This window comes from Phaethon aethereus, assembly GCF_964289735.1.
Source record: "Phaethon aethereus genome assembly, chromosome: 1".
In the NCBI taxonomy this organism is placed as follows: domain Eukaryota; kingdom Metazoa; phylum Chordata; class Aves; order Phaethontiformes; family Phaethontidae; genus Phaethon; species Phaethon aethereus.
The window spans coordinates 17703623-17720679 of NC_138575.1; the positions used below are offsets into that span (position 1 = coordinate 17703623).

Sequence of the window (17057 nt, forward strand, 5' to 3'; positions counted from 1 at the left end):
TGTTTAGTCTGGAGAAGCGGAGGTTGAGGGGAGACCTTATCGCTCTCTACAACTACCTGAAAGGGGGTTGTGGTGACGAGGGTGTTGGTCTCTTCTCCCAAGTCACCAGCAATAGGATGAGAGGAAATGGTCTCAAGTTACGCCAGGGGAGGTTTAGATTGGATATTAGGAAAAATTTCTTCACCGAGAGGATGGTCAGGCATTGGAACAGGCTGCCCAGGGAGGTGGTAGAGTCGCCATCTCTGGAAGTGTTCAAAAAACGTGTGGATGTGGCGCTTCAGGACATGGTTTAGGGGACATGGTGGTGCTGGATTAATGGTTGGACTTGATGATCTTGAAGGTCCTTTCCAACCTAGTGATTCTGTGATTCTGTTTTAATAATCACCATGCCATAAAAGGGAAAACTGGAAATGCGAACACAGACGTGTGGCTGTAAAATCATCAGGCTGAGCTCTCTGCTGGGTACATGGAGGGATTCAGTGACCCTGAGGGAGCCTTACCTGCTGAATGAGCCAGGAATACGCCTTGCCAGGTTATTAGGCAATGTCATGTAATGTGACTACACCAGTAAGCACAAAGGCTCTACAGTGCAAAGAACAACACTGCGAATTTCACAACTGTTGAAGTGTCAGACTGATTTCTTTAAAATTCTGTTTCAGCACAGGAATAAAATTTAATTAGCCTTTTCTTATCATTAGTCATTTATATAAGTTCATTTAAATACCTGAAAACACACAACATCCAACTTTACGCAACACTAAGCCAGCAAAATGCCATCCTGTATGATCAGTATGGGATATGTAGAGTGTGAGTAAAGTTGTTTATACCCTGGGACGCTTTCCAGTCTGAGAAAGAAAGCTTTCAAATGGGACATCAGAGTTGTCACTTTACTTTCCTTTTAGGCCTTGAAAAGAGCAATGGGATCTTTTGACAGCTGAAGTCTGATCAAGGAGACACAAAGCAAAAACCCAGGGAGTTACTGACACCACCTCACAGCAGGTGAAACAGCCTCTCCTGGAGGACTTTCTCCCAGGAAAAAAAAAGGATGGATGCTCAACTGCCAACAGTGGCATGAAGAATTTGGGTAATTTTATCTGATCATCTCAGCACCTCAGCTTCAGTGCAGCCTGATGCACTTTGGCTGAGCCAAGGAGTGAATCAGTCATCTCAGCTTAAGAAATCCCCGACCATTTGGCAATGGACATCTTTTAAAAGCAGATCATACAAAAGTTCATAAAACTCATTCATACAAAACAAACATGTTCACTGCATACAGTATAAAAAATATTTTTGTCTCTCAGTTCTCACCTGAGTTTATTGCCATTAATCAGTCATGTCTATCAATGCTGTTGGCAGTAAATAGGAATGTCTTAGTTTAAAGCCTCTTAACACTGAATAAAGTCCCAGACACCGCTATTAGCTGAGCCATAAGGGGGCCAATGCACAAAGGAACCAGCCAGGAGAGGCAACTGCAACTTGTCACAAGGGATAGGAAAAAACCCAAAAATCACCATTTATACCCAAACCAGGCCAAATTCCCAGTTCATGCGTACAGGTTTTGCTCCCACAGACTGCAAAGACGACCAAGTACCAACACTCAATGTGCAGTGTGCCCAGTGACCTGAGGCTGGCCACAGCTGTCCTGTGACTGCCATGCCAGGCAGCAAAACCTCTGTGGGACCATCACCCCCTCACGCCATGGCCCCTGAGATCCTGTGCAGGAACATGGGTCAAGGATTGCGGCTGCAAAACCTCTGGAAGCTGCACTCAACAGCCAGCACCACTGAGGTCCCAGCTCCAAAATGGCGACTGGAACTATGAGGGCTGCATGGGTGATGCGATGGCCGTCACCGGTTCACTGGGAGCATCCCTGGAAGGGACGGACCCTGCCCCTTCGCCTTGGGCCAACGCACCCACCTAATAGCAAGTAACAGCACAGTGGTCAGAAGAGGGTGAGGAGCGGGTCAGAAACCTGCCCTGCCTCCCCAAAAGCAAGAGGGAAGGCAGCGAGAAAGCATGCTGCCACAACACTGGTGGGCAGGTGCCAGCCGGCTCCCAGCGCCGGCTGGACACACCATCGTCCGGGCCCGGGCGGTCTTCAGCGCTACCGCCTGTACCTGCCTAGCTCACGGGGCTGTTGGTCAGCCAATGTCTGGGGGTCATCCTCGTTGTTTACAGTGGGTATTACAAAAGCAGCCCCCATGAGGTCTCTGCTGTGCACAGCCCAGTACAAACTTGCAGTGGGCAAACTGCACAGATGCGGCACCTTGCTGCAAAACAGCACACGGCCAACAGATCCAATGCACATGAAGGGAAAAGGGAGAAGAAGATAAGCAAGAAGGAAAGAGGAACGCCAGCGTGTTTTGTGTAACAAGCTTTCAACATTCACCAGATCCTAAAACATACTCAGGGTTCCCACTTTGCATAACCAGTGCAAACAACCAGCGCCTGCTGTCAGCAGCTTGGTCAACAAACTCAAGTGGTAGATTGCCAAACAGAATGCAGAAGAATGTTGGGTAGCTTAGTAAGCAGGACCTAAAAGTTAACCTGTGTTACCCAATATTCAAAAAAACTGCCAGAAATTTGCACACATCGCTTCAGCACATAATGAATCCTTTTGCAAACAGCCTGTAAAACCAACCAGAAGACACCAGGAGGTTTCATGATCTCAAGAAACTGAAGTTAAGATGGGATTTAAACTAGCAGGCAATTATCTGCCAGATGGAGAGCTCGTCACGCAGAGCACACATTGCTAAATTACACTGTGTCAATAAAAGGAGGCCAACATCAGAAATACACCCCGTGAGAAGGGAAACTGAGTCAACCGACAGGATAGTTCAACGCAGTCATTGCTGCCAAAAGGCCTTTACAGTATGTGTCAGGACAATGTCGGCTAGTTGTAGCGTCAATGAGCACATTGCGGGAAAAGCCACAGGATCCAAGCGACGAGTGGCAACATGTTGATAATTACTAGCAAGTCTATCATCACAGCAAACTGCGGTGAGAAAGAGGATTAAACAGTAGCTGAAGATGGGCTGAACTCTGGATATTTAGCAGCATAATTTAAGTCTGAGCCTGTGAATCCTTCCATAACTGACCCTTTATCCCATCTGGGGGCCGCTCGACATAAAAGCAAAACTCATTTACAAATCAGCTCTGATCAATAGGAAAGTACTCTCTGGAAAGCCCTGGGGTTCCTGTTTATTTTACCTTTGAGTTCACAGGTGGGAAGAGCTAAGACCCTGGCTACAGCCAGAACTGACCTCATCCTGACATGGCCTGCATGGTTCATGATGCAGCTTTATTATCACCTAAACAAAATGTTTTTTTAAAGCAGCTGAGGGTCAAAGCCAGACTGCACACCAGGGCTCAACTGAAGCAGAGACGCCCACATACATGAAGATGAGCCAGAAAGTCTCCTCTCTGGTGCCCTGCAAGTGTGAGCGTGACCCTGTAGCTCATGGCACTTACCTAAGAGATGGGAAACATGAGTCCCACAACAGCTTCTGTACCTTATTCGGCTCCTTTTTAACGTATAGCACAGTAAGAGCTTTGAGATCAAGGCCTGGAGCCCAGCCCATCTCTGTCCTCACTAAATGTCCTGATCGCTATGCTGAGTGAAGTGCCCAAGCCGTAGCAGGATGGTATTTCAAGTACTCTCACTTTACAGGACACTTAACTGCCTAAAACAGGATACCGCTGCAGGGAACAGGCACCTAAAAGTGAGGCGCTGAGGCATTTGAGGGTTAGATATAAGATCTATACTGGACCTAAGCTGTGAAAGCTGCCAATGCCTCTTCCTAGCCATGCTGAGCTCTGCCCGCAGTGATTGCCCCCAGCAATCACGCACTGCTAAAACAAGCCATGCACTAGTGTGGGACAGCTTTTGCATGACTTAAACTAAACTGAGACAGATTAATAAATTAATAAATTTTTGCAATAAAAATCACAGCTTGGCTATTAAAGGATGTCCTTAACAATCAGATCCAGCATGAACATCGCTGCGAGCACACAAGTAAATGAGAGGCTGGGCTGGGCTGGTTCCTGGAAAGTCCAAAAGTGCTATGACAGGAATTCAATCCAATAAACTCAATGACTTGCTAACATCAGTTTTGAATAGGGTCAAGGTGTCTGATCAGGAACTAGTGAAAGGAAAGAGCAAACCCAACTGATCCAGCAGCTCTTTGTACCCATGATGGATGCCCCGGTAGCATGGCAGCTACAGAGAATCACCTTAAGTACATCTGCAATCCTAACAGCCTGTCGTGATTTAACAGCAAAGACAGACTGGTAGGTGCTGGCCATCATGTCTGTCAAACTCGAATCTAATAATATAGTTCCTGTTTTGCCCCTTTTGGTGGGGTCCAGATGCTCTTGCTTCCCCCTGAAAGCGGATCGAGCCTACAGACTCCACAGCAGGCAGGAGATGCCACGTTGACAGCAGTTGTTAACAATGGCCTCTCCTTCTCAAAGCACTGAAATATTTTGACCAGATGCATAATTTCCAGAAGTGCTGGAGACCTGGCGGAATGTAGCATCTATCACACATTCAGCAATGGTGTTGAAAAGAGATTACTTTCCTTTGTATTTGATAAGCGTAACATGTCTATGTTTATTATGTGGTCCCCTGAGGATTTATTACAGGTTTACCATTTCATTTATTTGCTTTTTTTGTGCTTGTCAAGTGTAAATACTGGAATAAATACGAAGGCGGTTACAGCTTAGCAGCATTAACGACTTGTTCAAACAAAGTCCAAAAGTTTTCCTTTCTCTCCAGCAAATCCTACTTTTCTGTCCTATTGCTTTTTTTCCCCAAGTACAAAGATCATCTTTCTGAAGTATTTTAAAGTTTTATTTCTTTGTTGAATGCCAAATCCCCATAAAAGCATAGCTTCCCCCTTCATTCACTCAAACTCTCGACAACATTTAAAGTCTCTCCTAGCATTATTCACAGTGAAACATCTTCCTGTTTGGAAATTATAGCCTCCCCCATCCTTTCCATTCAGTCTGCTAAGCCTGTTACTACAGGTAGCTTGCTGTAACAGAAATAAGTACAATCATTGCTACTAAAGAAAACAAACCCTTCTTTCCTGGCACACATATTCAGGGTGGGTTCACCCCACTGAACTTTAGCCACCTAACAACAAGGCAATTAGCCCAAGCCAGTCATTTATGTTCCCTCTTCAATCAGTGGGGCGAGATGCCCATCTCCAGCCAGCAGCCTTCGTGCCTATCAACCAATCATGGCTGCAACCTACATGACCACCTTTGAAGAGATACCTGACTTCTTGGGCAGATCATGGTAGGTGATACAAACCTGACTATAAAAGCCAAGCTGTACGTTTGACTACACTGTTTTGATCCAACAAAATCAACATATTGCAATGAAATCTCAAGCGAAGTGTATGCACCCAGGTCGTACAAAAAAACGTGTTAGGCAAATCCTCGCCAAACAAACAAGAGATCGCTCAACAGCAGATTTCAAAATTTTCCATGCAGATTACATCCTGCCCCTTTTGGAAACTTGTGTTACACCTATAACTAGTTCAGTGTTTTTCAACACTGGAAAAAGAGCTGCACTGGGGGTAAAAATGATAAAACTATCACTTGTCACAGAAACACATTGTAGCAAAACTGAATTTAATCAGGTCTCTCATGTTCTTTCTTGCAAGTGGACAACCACTGTGAAGAACGGGGCCCCTCATCAACTTGTTCTGTACTCTGATTTATGCAATCTTTTTGCCAAACAGTCTTAAAAAAAAGGAGCAGACAACAAAAAAAGTCTATCGTTCATAAAAGACAGCACTGCCATACTTGTTTCTTAAATGGCAAAGTCAATGTCAGAGTAGCCAGAGTACTATTTTACCTAAGAGCATCATCATTCCCACAAAAAACAGGACAGAAAGACTGTGATGTGGAACATCGCCAAAAAGGGTCATTAGATCTGATCTGAGTATCTTCAGCTCCTCTAACCCTCCTACGTTTCCTAGAGAGTCTCTGTAGGTATTTTTGGAAAGACGAGACAGTATGCCAAAGGAAGCCAAGAGAGACAGTTGCCCAAATCCTATAAATTAGGCAATACTGAGGTAAGCAGATAAGTCATGTTGTTATCTCAAGCACTCTAATGTAGCGAGTCTGTCCCCACCAACTGGCTCTCAAAATCCTGAGGGCTCAGAAAAAGAGAGGGAGAAAGGATGGAGAGCATAGATCTCGTGTCTGACATTTGATCCACTCCTTACTCATCTTCCACATGTGAGTGTTACAGGTAGAGTTGCCCACGCTGCTTAATATTGAAAAGGTGTTCGTAGCACGTAGGTTTAGAAGAGGTTTCTCCTTCACATTTCCTTGTTTCCTGCCCAGAAAGTAATTCTACTCCCAACTTCTAGAGCAGTCATGTTGCCACAGTCTTTGTATCAGCCTCACTTGACCCACGAAGGAATCGAGAGGCCCAGTGAAATCACAACCTGAAGCCGTGCTACGGTGCAGTCATTGCTGTCTGTACCCAAAATAACCAGATGAAAGCAAGCTCAGCCATGCCAATGTATGCAGCAGCTACACATCTGGATGAACTGTAAATACAGTCATAGGTGTTGCGTGCTATCACATGCCCCTGAACCCATGAACCCTGAGCACCCAGCCAGCCAAAACGCCGGAAACAGCCCGTCAGCTGCGGGGGTGTCTGGCAGACCTGCAGCACATCCTGAGGAGGAGGCAGGAGACCATGGATGAATCTCCCCAACCCTTCAGTGAAGATGCTGGGATATACCAGGGCCACGCTCTGACCAGACCGGTGGAAACGTGAGGATGCCTGGGTTCCCATCCAAACGTCTGCGAAGGGTCGCACCAGTAAGAGCCCTGCTAGAGAGTGGTGAGCATGCTTCACCTAATGTCATACTTTAAAAGCCAGCACTACTTTCCTCAGTCATGGGATTTCTGAGAAAATCCATTCAGCTCCAAGATGGGAGTCAACAATGAAAGGGAGTTTCAAGATATGAAGTACATATGCTGAAGGAAAATGGACATTCAATGAGCAAATGTAAAATTATACATTTTATCAGCAGCCAGCCACTTCCTCAGGTAGCACTTGGGATGTTGGAGATAATGAAGTATAAAATCCCACTGCCTCACATCACCTACTTTCCCCACCACTAATTCTACTTCAGGTTTACTATCATCCTAACATCCAAACCTAGAAAACTGTTCCTGTATTCTAAACAAAGGGTTATTTTGTCACTACCCTTGACAACAATTCGATGTTTATTCTGTAGCTGGCAGTTTGTGCAGCAGGCTCCACAACCCCAGCCTAAACCAATTCTGAACTGCAAGGAAACATGTCCCCAGAACAACAGAAAAAGATGATTCTTCGCAACCCACAAGTGACAGAATTCTAAAAGGAAAGCAAATCACAAGGGAACGTGCCAAGGAAACCAATTCATCAATACACCCTGAAGCTTAAAAAGTAATCAAAAATATACAACAATTACTAGTCCAATTTAAAAACAGTTATTAAAACCACCTCCCCATTTGTAAATCATTTGAAAACAGAGGAAAAAAGTTTTCCAGGCAGTCCCCACCATCATACCTCTCTAAATTTAATGTCTATCCGTCACGACTGGATTATCAAATAAAGCCTAGTATATCTTTCTCCCTCTAACATCTTCAGTCTCATTCTCCTTACACTTTCTCCTTGTTATCCTAAAGTCTCCCTCTTTCTAAGAAAAGCATCAACATTTAGGAAGTAAAAAAATAAAATTATCGGTAGACTGAACAAAGGGTGTACAAAACCAGCCAAAAACCCCTGCAACCTCAATAAGCCATTTCTCAGACCCTCTCAATCAAGGCAACCCAATAGTTTGTACAGAAATATTAACAAGAAGATGCTGCAAATACAAACATGCCCTTGGGTTTGTAAACAGCATTGCTGAGTTTGTGTTTGTGTAGGGCTTTGATATACAGTTTTTTTTTTCCCCCCTCCAGGAACCAATTGTGACCTCTAGTATTTATGGTTCAAAGTTTAACTTTGTGGGATGAGGTTAAGTGCCATCTGTGTATGCTTCAACCACCAAGACATAGGAAGGCAGAAATATCTTGTTAAAAACTGTGTGGAGAAAAAAAAAAAGGGAACATACAGCATGCACTGCACACAGACAGAAACAGGGAGAAACGAACATTTTAAAAACATTTTTAGTGACAGATCCATTGCACAGTAGTGTTTTCTGAAAGAAGTTGATGGACAAAATAGCTTTTATTTGAGACAAAACTTCTCATTTACTTTCTAAATTATGCTGTGGTAAACATCTATTTTTTTATTACGGGGATAACCATTTTAGCAAAGAAATTGCTTATTTACAGTAGCTTGAGCTACAGATAACTCCCATTTTATTTATTTCCACGCAGAAGATAGCTTTTATCTCAGTAAAAAGTTATTTTGTCAGTCAGCCTTTCACTAAATATTTTCCTCTCGTAGCCATAGACGTTTTCCTGTCTTTTGAAACAAAAATACACCACTCCTATGAAAACCAGGGATGAAGTGGAAGGAAGCACGTACAAAAGCAACAAGGCAGCCACAGCTTTTTATCGGCTGGAACAGCTCATGCAGCTGAAGAGGCAAAGTCAAACTCCTGCAGGCTGTAGGGACGCACATCTAAAATGCATCTCACTTATGGAATAGAATACAGAACCTACATGGATGCAATAAAGGATTTAGGTAGCCACAGCAGATCCAGCTGCTACCCTGACTTTAAAATGATAGGCACTACTCTTGCTTGGCTACTTTAGGAAAATAAACCTAAGTGTTCAAAACCACTGCTGCTAACCATTACGGGTCATCCTTCACTTCTCCTTCACTTAATACACCCAGTAACGACTTGGGGACGCAATCCCACCGCTCGCAGTATCACACCATCTCTCTGAACGAGCACCCTCATTGTTGCCTCCCTGGTCTTTGCACCGTTCGAGCTGCTGCTTTCTCTCCTCTTAGCACAGGATGCACGCGCCAAGCATCGGGCACACGAGCGTGCAAAAGCACTGCAGCCCCGCGACACACCAATACACTTCCTCCCACCCCGAGGGAGGGAGACAGGAGCCTCCGCCCGTCCCTTTCCATCACCTCCTAGTTGTACAACCCGCAGTGACCCCACCGCAGCCACCCGCGGGAATGTTTCCCTGGTGGGTGACCCACGGAGAGCAGTTCAGATGCTAACTGGCCCCCGCCGACCCCGAAAGCAAGTCCTGGCAGGCAGCCAGAAGCATCACCCCTTAAAGAACCGGTAGCCCTGCGGATCTGCCCCCCAAAACTCACCAGGCCCAGCAGCCCCATCCACCCCGCTCCCCAAAGGCGGGGGCACGAGGCCAGGGCACAGCCCGATGCTGCCGAGGCACCCGGCCCGCATCCCAAGCGGTCGCCCCGCGCTCGCCCTCCGCGCCCAAAGGGCCCCCTGCACTCAGAGATGCCTTTTCCCTCAGGTGCCTTTTTTTCCCTTGAGTGCCTTTTTTTCCCCCCTTTAATCTCAAATTTTCTTCACATACACACACAACCCCCCAGTGCCCTGCATCCCAGGCACAGCTGTGGCCTTACCTTTAGAGGGGCTAAACCAAAGTATTGCATCTCCGTTACATCTGTATGGAGAAGGCACAGAGCTGGAGATCCAAGATCATTAGCATAATGACTTTTAAATTACAATAATAATGAAGATCTTTTAACAAGGCTTGAGTAAAAATCCCAAGTTTATTGCAGCACAAATGAGCTCTATTTCAATTTGTATTTGCTGATAGTCAAGAACCCCACTAAATGCCACTGGGGATTAAAAGCCAAAGAAATGTAAAAGGCGATACTTGAGCTCGCACGCCCTCAGAAACACTTGGGTGTCTATCCCTCACTGGGGAAACCAGCTTTCCTGAAGAGCACTCCCTTCCCAAAATTGGACGTTACACCATGATGTTTTACATTTATCTGGACCGCTTGGAAGCTGTAGCGTACAGTCAAGTTGGGTTTTGCCTGCGCTGGTGAATTAGGCTGGGTTCCCATCAGAGTTTGTGCCCACATCTATTGCATCCCAGCGAGCTGTCGGTGGTGGTAAGTGGGACCACTTGCGGGAGCACAGCCAAGCAGGGGCCAGCAGCGTTTGCAATGCGATACCCAGGCAAACTTGTGCAACGTTTGTGCAAAGTTGAGGCTAGCACCAGCCTTCCCCCCCAGCACCAGCCATGACCGCAGTGTAATGTTTAACACAGGCGAATGCGATGTGACTTGAGCAATGTTTAACCCATTTTTTGAACCAGATAAATCCCAATTCGATGTCATTGTGAATATTACCATGGACAAAACCTCACTTTTTAATGATTCTGTCAATTTAAGCTATATATTTATTAATAACACTAAGAAATCACAGACTGATTGACTCCTGACCACCTGTCTTCAGAAGTCCAGAGTAAAATCCTGACCCCCTGGAAAGCAAGGGCAGGATTTCAGCAGGGTCCAGACTTCACCTCAGTTGTTAAAACAACATAGACCTAATGACACTATGTGCAGGCACGGGAATATAAAGCCAAGTTCTGCTTTTCTGTAGGAAAGCCTTGAATGGAAAAAGGAGAAAGTGTCTTTTCAAGGGACGCCTTGGGGCACCCCTGGAGCACATTTGGATTAGTTTCATTCAAAAGGGGTCCGGTTTGTTCGCTCAGAAGGCTCTGTGCAACAGGCACGGGCAGAAGGGCACCCAGAGAGATTCACTTCAAAAGAGATTGACTTCAAAAGCTCTCTCCCAATCCAAAGCAAAATGCTAATAATATCCACACCACCCACATTCCTCCCTCCTCCGCCTGGGTGGGTTCCTGACGGGCTGCGGGGGCACAGCCCAGCAGGTACCGCCGCACCAGGGCGAAGGCAGAGCCTGCCCAGAGCTGCCCACCATCCCACGTAGCTTCTGACAACATTTATACCATTAGTACGTTTTAAATTTTAAACACCGAGTGTGCTGTTCTCAGGTTTTACAAAATTGATTTATCTTCATTTGCTTGGGTTTCCTGATTTTTAAGGCTTTGTTGATATGCAGATGACCAAAATTACCGTGTTTATTTGAATAATCCCCAAATCAAATGCAAAAATGCTGGTTTCAGACAAGTATCAAAGTCTCAAACTAATTTGAGTAGTGCGGCTCCTCACTAGCGTCACACACACTCACGTGCCTGCCTCCACAGCACAACACATCGCTAGGTGGAAATAAGATTTTTATAGCAGCCATGTTACTTCCCACTCATATATAGATCAAATTCCCCACATTCATAAAGAACCCTGACCTGAAGAGCAGCTGTGAGTAGGGTAAGACTTAGTGTTTGTCTGGGTTGAGAGGTTAATGGCTACTCCATAGACACTGGCAGGTCATTTTAGCAGATGATTTGCAGGTATTTCGCAACATTTAGAGATAACCCCGTGGAGCACTTCTGTCTGAGTTCTTCTCTGTCGTTTTTTTTAACGACTGCATCAGATAAACCAGAGAAAGCTGGCAGGTGAGAGTTTCCTGGACGCAATCACACACTGCCAAACTCGGCCCTTTCCATTTCCAAACAGAAAACTTCTCCAAATTAATGTCAAATGGAGTTCATTGCTTGCCGAAATTATTTTAAAATCCCATCCATAAAAAGCTTTAATCTTTCAAATATCTCAAGACATGCAGGGGACAGACAGTTTTTATCAACATCACAGCAGTGTTTCAAAGTTCACACCTCCACCAAACATGAAAAGAAAACTAGCACAACCAAGCTCCTGTTACTTAAGAAAACAGAGGTTTTCATTCCTACCTGAGATTTCATCCACTTAAACTGTGTAAATCATTAGATTTAGAAAGGAACGGTTCATGTCATCTATTTTTCTGTTCTGAACACTCTCTTCATCTAGTCTAACAAAACGTCTTTTCCAGGCTTCTTGCTCCAAGTTGAGTTCTTATCTTCTGCTACTAGATAAAGAGCTACTGGTTCAGACAATGACCACGCAATCACCTGCGCCTAATCCAAATGTTTTTCTTTAAGGTCACAAGCCAACTGTCTGTTTTTTCTGCAAGTCCTCACAGGACATGGAAACAGCATTTATGAGCTAACTCACCACATTAGCTGCCCCCCAGCACTTTGGAAGAAACAGGAGTGGCTTGTCAGGTGATACACCGCAGTAAATTCAATCAGTTCACTTAATATCACTTTCATTTTCCTGAAGCAAAAAGCACCTCAAACCTGCAAACACAAGGGAGAGCACGGCTCGCTCCCCCAAGGCCCCGCTGCATGTCATGACTACTTACAGTAAAACGAGCGCTGCCAGGATTATGCCACAGTTTGATTTCTTTTTTTTAATACAATCATCCAAAATGAAGCATTTCCCAAAGTGTCATTTTATGTACCTAGTACTTTCAGCTATTTTTTGCAGAGTGAATACAAATATTAGCTTTAGGTTGCAGAGAGAGGCGGCGAGGAACATATGCGGTTAAACCTCTGAGAGTCAACAAGTATGGGATCAGGTCCACAGTAAACTTTATAGAGTGGCACCTGCAGAGGAAATTACTCATTGCATGACTGATGCCACAATTAAAGGCATAAAAAGTAATTCCATGATAAACAAGCAACTGAGCAGAAAAAGAGTAATAATACCCTAAGAGCATGTACGTGCTCATGTAACAGCTTATATTGGATGGTATAGAACAGTCTTCACACACACAGAGACACAAATTCTCTGAGGAAGTTAATGGTACAGTACCCCTCGCTCTCTCCTCCTCTCCCTCTCCTCACCAGCACCGATTTTGGGGCTGTATTTGGCCAGTATCTGCCCCTAGCTGTACTAAAGCAACTCCAGTGCAATGAGCAGCGTTACACAGCTATTACACAGCCACAACTCATTGCTTTCAGCGACGCCATTTCCCACAGGAACACACACCAGCAATGCAAACCAGCGCACCTCTGCCAGCATCACATCCACCTGGGCCGCACCAGCAGAGAACTGGTCTGAGGTCTAAGGATCTTACCAGCCAAATCCCGGGAGGCAGAAGGGAATAAACATGTTTTGTTGCTAAAAAAGCAGAAATACCAAATCTCAGCTTTTCTTTTTTTTTTTTTTTAGAGGGAAAAAAAGAGGGAGGGGAGATGGCATTACAGATACATGTGCATTCCCTACATCTCTGCAAGTTACATCATTTATTACCCTTACGCAACCACATCAGAAAAGCTTCAGCCAAAGCACCACCTCAACTGAGGGAGTATATACCCTTCCACACACCCTTGTATTTATTTACCCTTGTGATCCGCATTTAGTAAACAACTTCAACGCACCACTTCAATCCACAGCACATGGGCTCGACACATTTTTGTGGTTCCTCTCCAAAAATTTCACAGATAAATTGCTGCCTCAGGAAACCGAAAGCTGCGCACTAAACTGCAAGTGAGTTATTTCTGCCCGTGCCCCCGTACTGGTTTGACAAGCAGAATTACGCGCTTTATGAACCTCGAACGCTCACTTACCTGAGACGGACACTTTCATGAGGGCTTCCAGGGGTCTGTTGTTGTCCAGATCACGACTGAGCTTGAGTTCCCCAGTGGCAGAGTCCAAAAGGAGCAAGTTTAATTCATTGCCTTGCACAAAGGTATAGGCCAGGCTGTCAGACACATCGGGATCATGAGCTGGGATCTTGCCGATCACGCTGGAGGGGAAGCTGTTAGACTTGTTGGTCACATAGTTGTTGAAGAGGATCTGGAAGTCCTGCAGCACGGGCGGGTTATCGTTCTGATCCAGCAGGCGGATGTGCACCGTTGCCCGGCTCACAAGAGGGGCAGAAGTGGCCTGCACCACGATCACGTACTCTGTCCGGCTCTCATAATCCAGGTCCATCAGGGCCGTGAGGTCTCCATTGAGCAAGTCTAGCTGGAAGACCTCAGGGATGTTCCCCTCTACAATCTGGTACATGATCTGTGCGTTGGTCCCCTCGTCGGGGTCAGCTGCACTGATCCGTGCCACAATAGAGCCCACGGGGCTGTTCTCCTCCACAAAGATGTCAAATTCATCCTTCTCAAAGACGGGGGGGTTGTCGTTGATATCCAGCACAGTCACTTGGATATCCACAGAGGCTTTCAGCGGTGGGCTGCCCCTGTCCACAGCAAAGGCCCGCAGGCTGTAGACAGCCACATTCTCACGGTCCAGCTTGCGCAGTGTGCGTATCACTCCAGAAGTGGGTTCGATGTAGAAGTCGCCATCTCCATCGTCACCGCCTTGGAACGTGTAGAGAAGACGGCCATTGAGGCCTGAGTCACGGTCGGTGGCAGACAGCTGCAGGACGCTGGTGGAGAGTGGCACATCTTCGAAAACCGAGCCCTGGTAGCGGTCACGCAGGAAGCGGGGTGCGTTGTCATTGGCATCCAGGATAAGGATCTCGACATAGGTGGTGTCCGATTTCTGTGGGATGCCATTGTCATGGGCTGTAATGGCCAACGTGTAGGAGGCCTGGTCCTCGTAGTCCAGCTCCATAAGGGTGGTGATGGTGCCTGTGTCAGGGTCAATACGGAACTGGGGGATGTTATCGTCCAAAATGTAAGTGATTCTTGCGTTCTCCCCTGTGTCTTCATCGGTGGCACTGATGGTGACAATAGAGGTGCCAATGGGCTTGTCCTCGCTGACGCTCACTGTGTAGTGGGAGCTCTGGAACACCGGGCGGTGCGTGTTGGCATCCGTAACATTGATAAAGACCTGGACGGTGTCAAAGCGAGTGCCATCAGAGGCAGTGACTGTGAGCACATACTGCCTTTCCTGCTTGTAATCCAGGGGTAAGGCCAGTGTGATCAGCCCCCCTCCACTCTGGCTGGTGATGGCAAAACGGTTCCTGGTGTTGCCACTGGTGATCTGGTAAGTCACAACACTGTTAACATCCCTGTCCACTGCTGTCAGGGTCAGGACACTGCTGCCCACAGCTGCATCCTCATTCAGTCTGAGGTGATAAACCTTCTCCGTGAAGGTGGGGTTGTTGTCGTTCACATCCAGGACAGTGATGGACACGCTGGCTGAAGAGGTCATGACTGGCATGCCATGGTCCCTGGCCTCCACCCCAAAGTGATAGTTCTCCACAATCTCTCGGTCCAGCTCTGCAGCCACCGTGATCCACCCTGTGCTGTTGTTGATCTGAAAAGGGAACCCAGAGTCACCTGCTACAGGGGCACCTCCGGTGGACGGTGCCATCTCTATAAGTTTGTACTCCAGGCGGGCATTCTCCCCAGAGTCAGCATCCACGGCCTGGATGTGTAGCACTGAGTAGCCCAGCGGAACATTCTCCAGCACCGTGGCCTGGAAGGGAGTGCTCACAAAGATGGGGGCATTGTCATTCACGTCCACAACCTGCACCGACACCATGCCACTGGAGTTGATCAATGGAGGCCTGCCCCCATCCTGGGCTTTGATCCGGAGTGTGTACTCCCGAATAGTCTCGTAATCCAGAGGGTTGATCAGGTCGATAGCGCCAGAGAAAGAGTGGATGTAGAACTGGCCTTTCAGGTTGCCACTCACAATGCTGTAGTGCACCTGTGCATTGCTGCCCCGGTCCCGATCTGTGGCCTGCACCTGCAGTATCTGACTGTTCACTGGGGCATCCTCTGGCACCTGGACCAGGTAGCGCTTCTCACTGAACTGAGGGTAGTTGTCATTCTCGTCCTCTACAGTGATGTGCACCATAGCCGTGGCACTGCGTGGTCCTGGATCCTTGCCCTGGTCATTAGCTTCCACCACCAGGTGGTACTCGGAGACCTCCTCGCGGTCCACCGGGGCTCGGGTCCTCACAACCCCGGAGCGCGGGTCAATCTCAAAGACCCCGTCACCAGCTCCTGGCTCCAGCAGGCGATAAAGCATGTTGGCATTGGCTGGGGCATCACCGTCGGTGGCGCGGATGGTCAGCACCTCATAACCCACCTCCAGGTTCTCCCGGATGCTCTCCCGGTACTCAGGCTGCTCAAACACTGGCTCATGGTCATTGGTGTCGCTCACGGTCACCGTCAGATAGGTTGTGGCTGAGCGGCGACGCGGGGAGCCGTGGTCGGAGGCGGTCACCTTTAGCACGTGGGTGTCCTTCGTCTCCCGGTCGAGGCTGCGGGCGGTGACCACGCTGCCCGTCTCGGCGTCGATGGAAAAGTAGTCGTTGGAGCGCTCGTCAAAGAGTGCCTCCATGGAGTACGCCAGCCGGCCGGCTTCCCCCTCGTCGGGGTCCTGGGCCCGCAGCACGATGACCGCCGTGCCGGCCGGCTCGTTCTCGGGGATGGAGACCTGGTAGCTGGGCAGCTGGAACTGCGGGGGGCTGTTGAGGCTCCGCGCCCGCCGCGCTCGCGCTCGCCACCGCCCGCCGCCCTCCTCCCGCGGCGGCGGAGCGCAGCCGGCGGCGCCTCCGCGGGACTCGGCGGCTGCTCGCTGCCGGGCGCGCCGCGGGCAGGGCCAGCCGCTGCGGAGCCCGCGGGGCTCGGCGGGCGGAGCGCGGCGCAGCGCGGCGCCCGCCGCCCTCAGGCGCCCGGCGGGCGGCAGCGCCGGCGGCTCGGCGCCGGCAGCGGCGCGGCGCCCCGCGGCCCCCGGGGGCAGGTGGAGGAGCGGGGCGGCGCGGGGCGGCCGCAGCTCCCCGCCGCCCGCCGGCGCCAGCGCGCAGAGCAGCGCGGCCCAGGACACGCAGGCGGCGGCGGACAGCCGCGGCATCTCCGGGGCTCAGCGAGCAGCGGTGCCGGGCAGAAGGCTGCCGCACAATCCATCCACCCGCCGGGCCGCCCGCCCGCCCTCATCCACCGGCCGCCGGCTCGGCTCCCCCCCGCCGCCCGGGCGCCGCCGGCCCAGAGCCCCGCGCTCCGTCCCCGTCGCCGGGCAGCGGGCTGGAGAGCTCCAACTTTTCCACCTTAAACTTTGAAGTGAGTTCAAAATGGCTCCTCTCCTCCTCCTCCTCCCACTGCCGCTCCCGAGTGGGTGATTAGCATAAACCTGCTGCTCGTCTCCTTCTCCCCCCCCCTCAAAAAAAGTAGAAAATGAAATACCGAAGTCCCCCCCCGCGGCGGGGCCGACCCACGGG

General features: G+C 48.6%; 1 protein-coding gene across 1 annotated transcript in view; it reads right to left on the reverse strand.

Annotated features, from left to right (window-relative positions):
• The window catches only part of CELSR1 (cadherin EGF LAG seven-pass G-type receptor 1), a gene marked incomplete at both ends in the record, with an annotated part of 172064 nt that extends 155371 nt beyond the window's left edge, over positions 1-16693 (reverse strand). The window contains one exon of the mRNA XM_082011073.1: positions 13498-16693. Coding sequence (XP_081867199.1) covers positions 13498-16693 — 3196 coding nt within the window. The remainder of the gene's footprint in view (positions 1-13497) is intronic.
• Between the last annotated feature and the right edge of the window lie 364 nt (positions 16694-17057).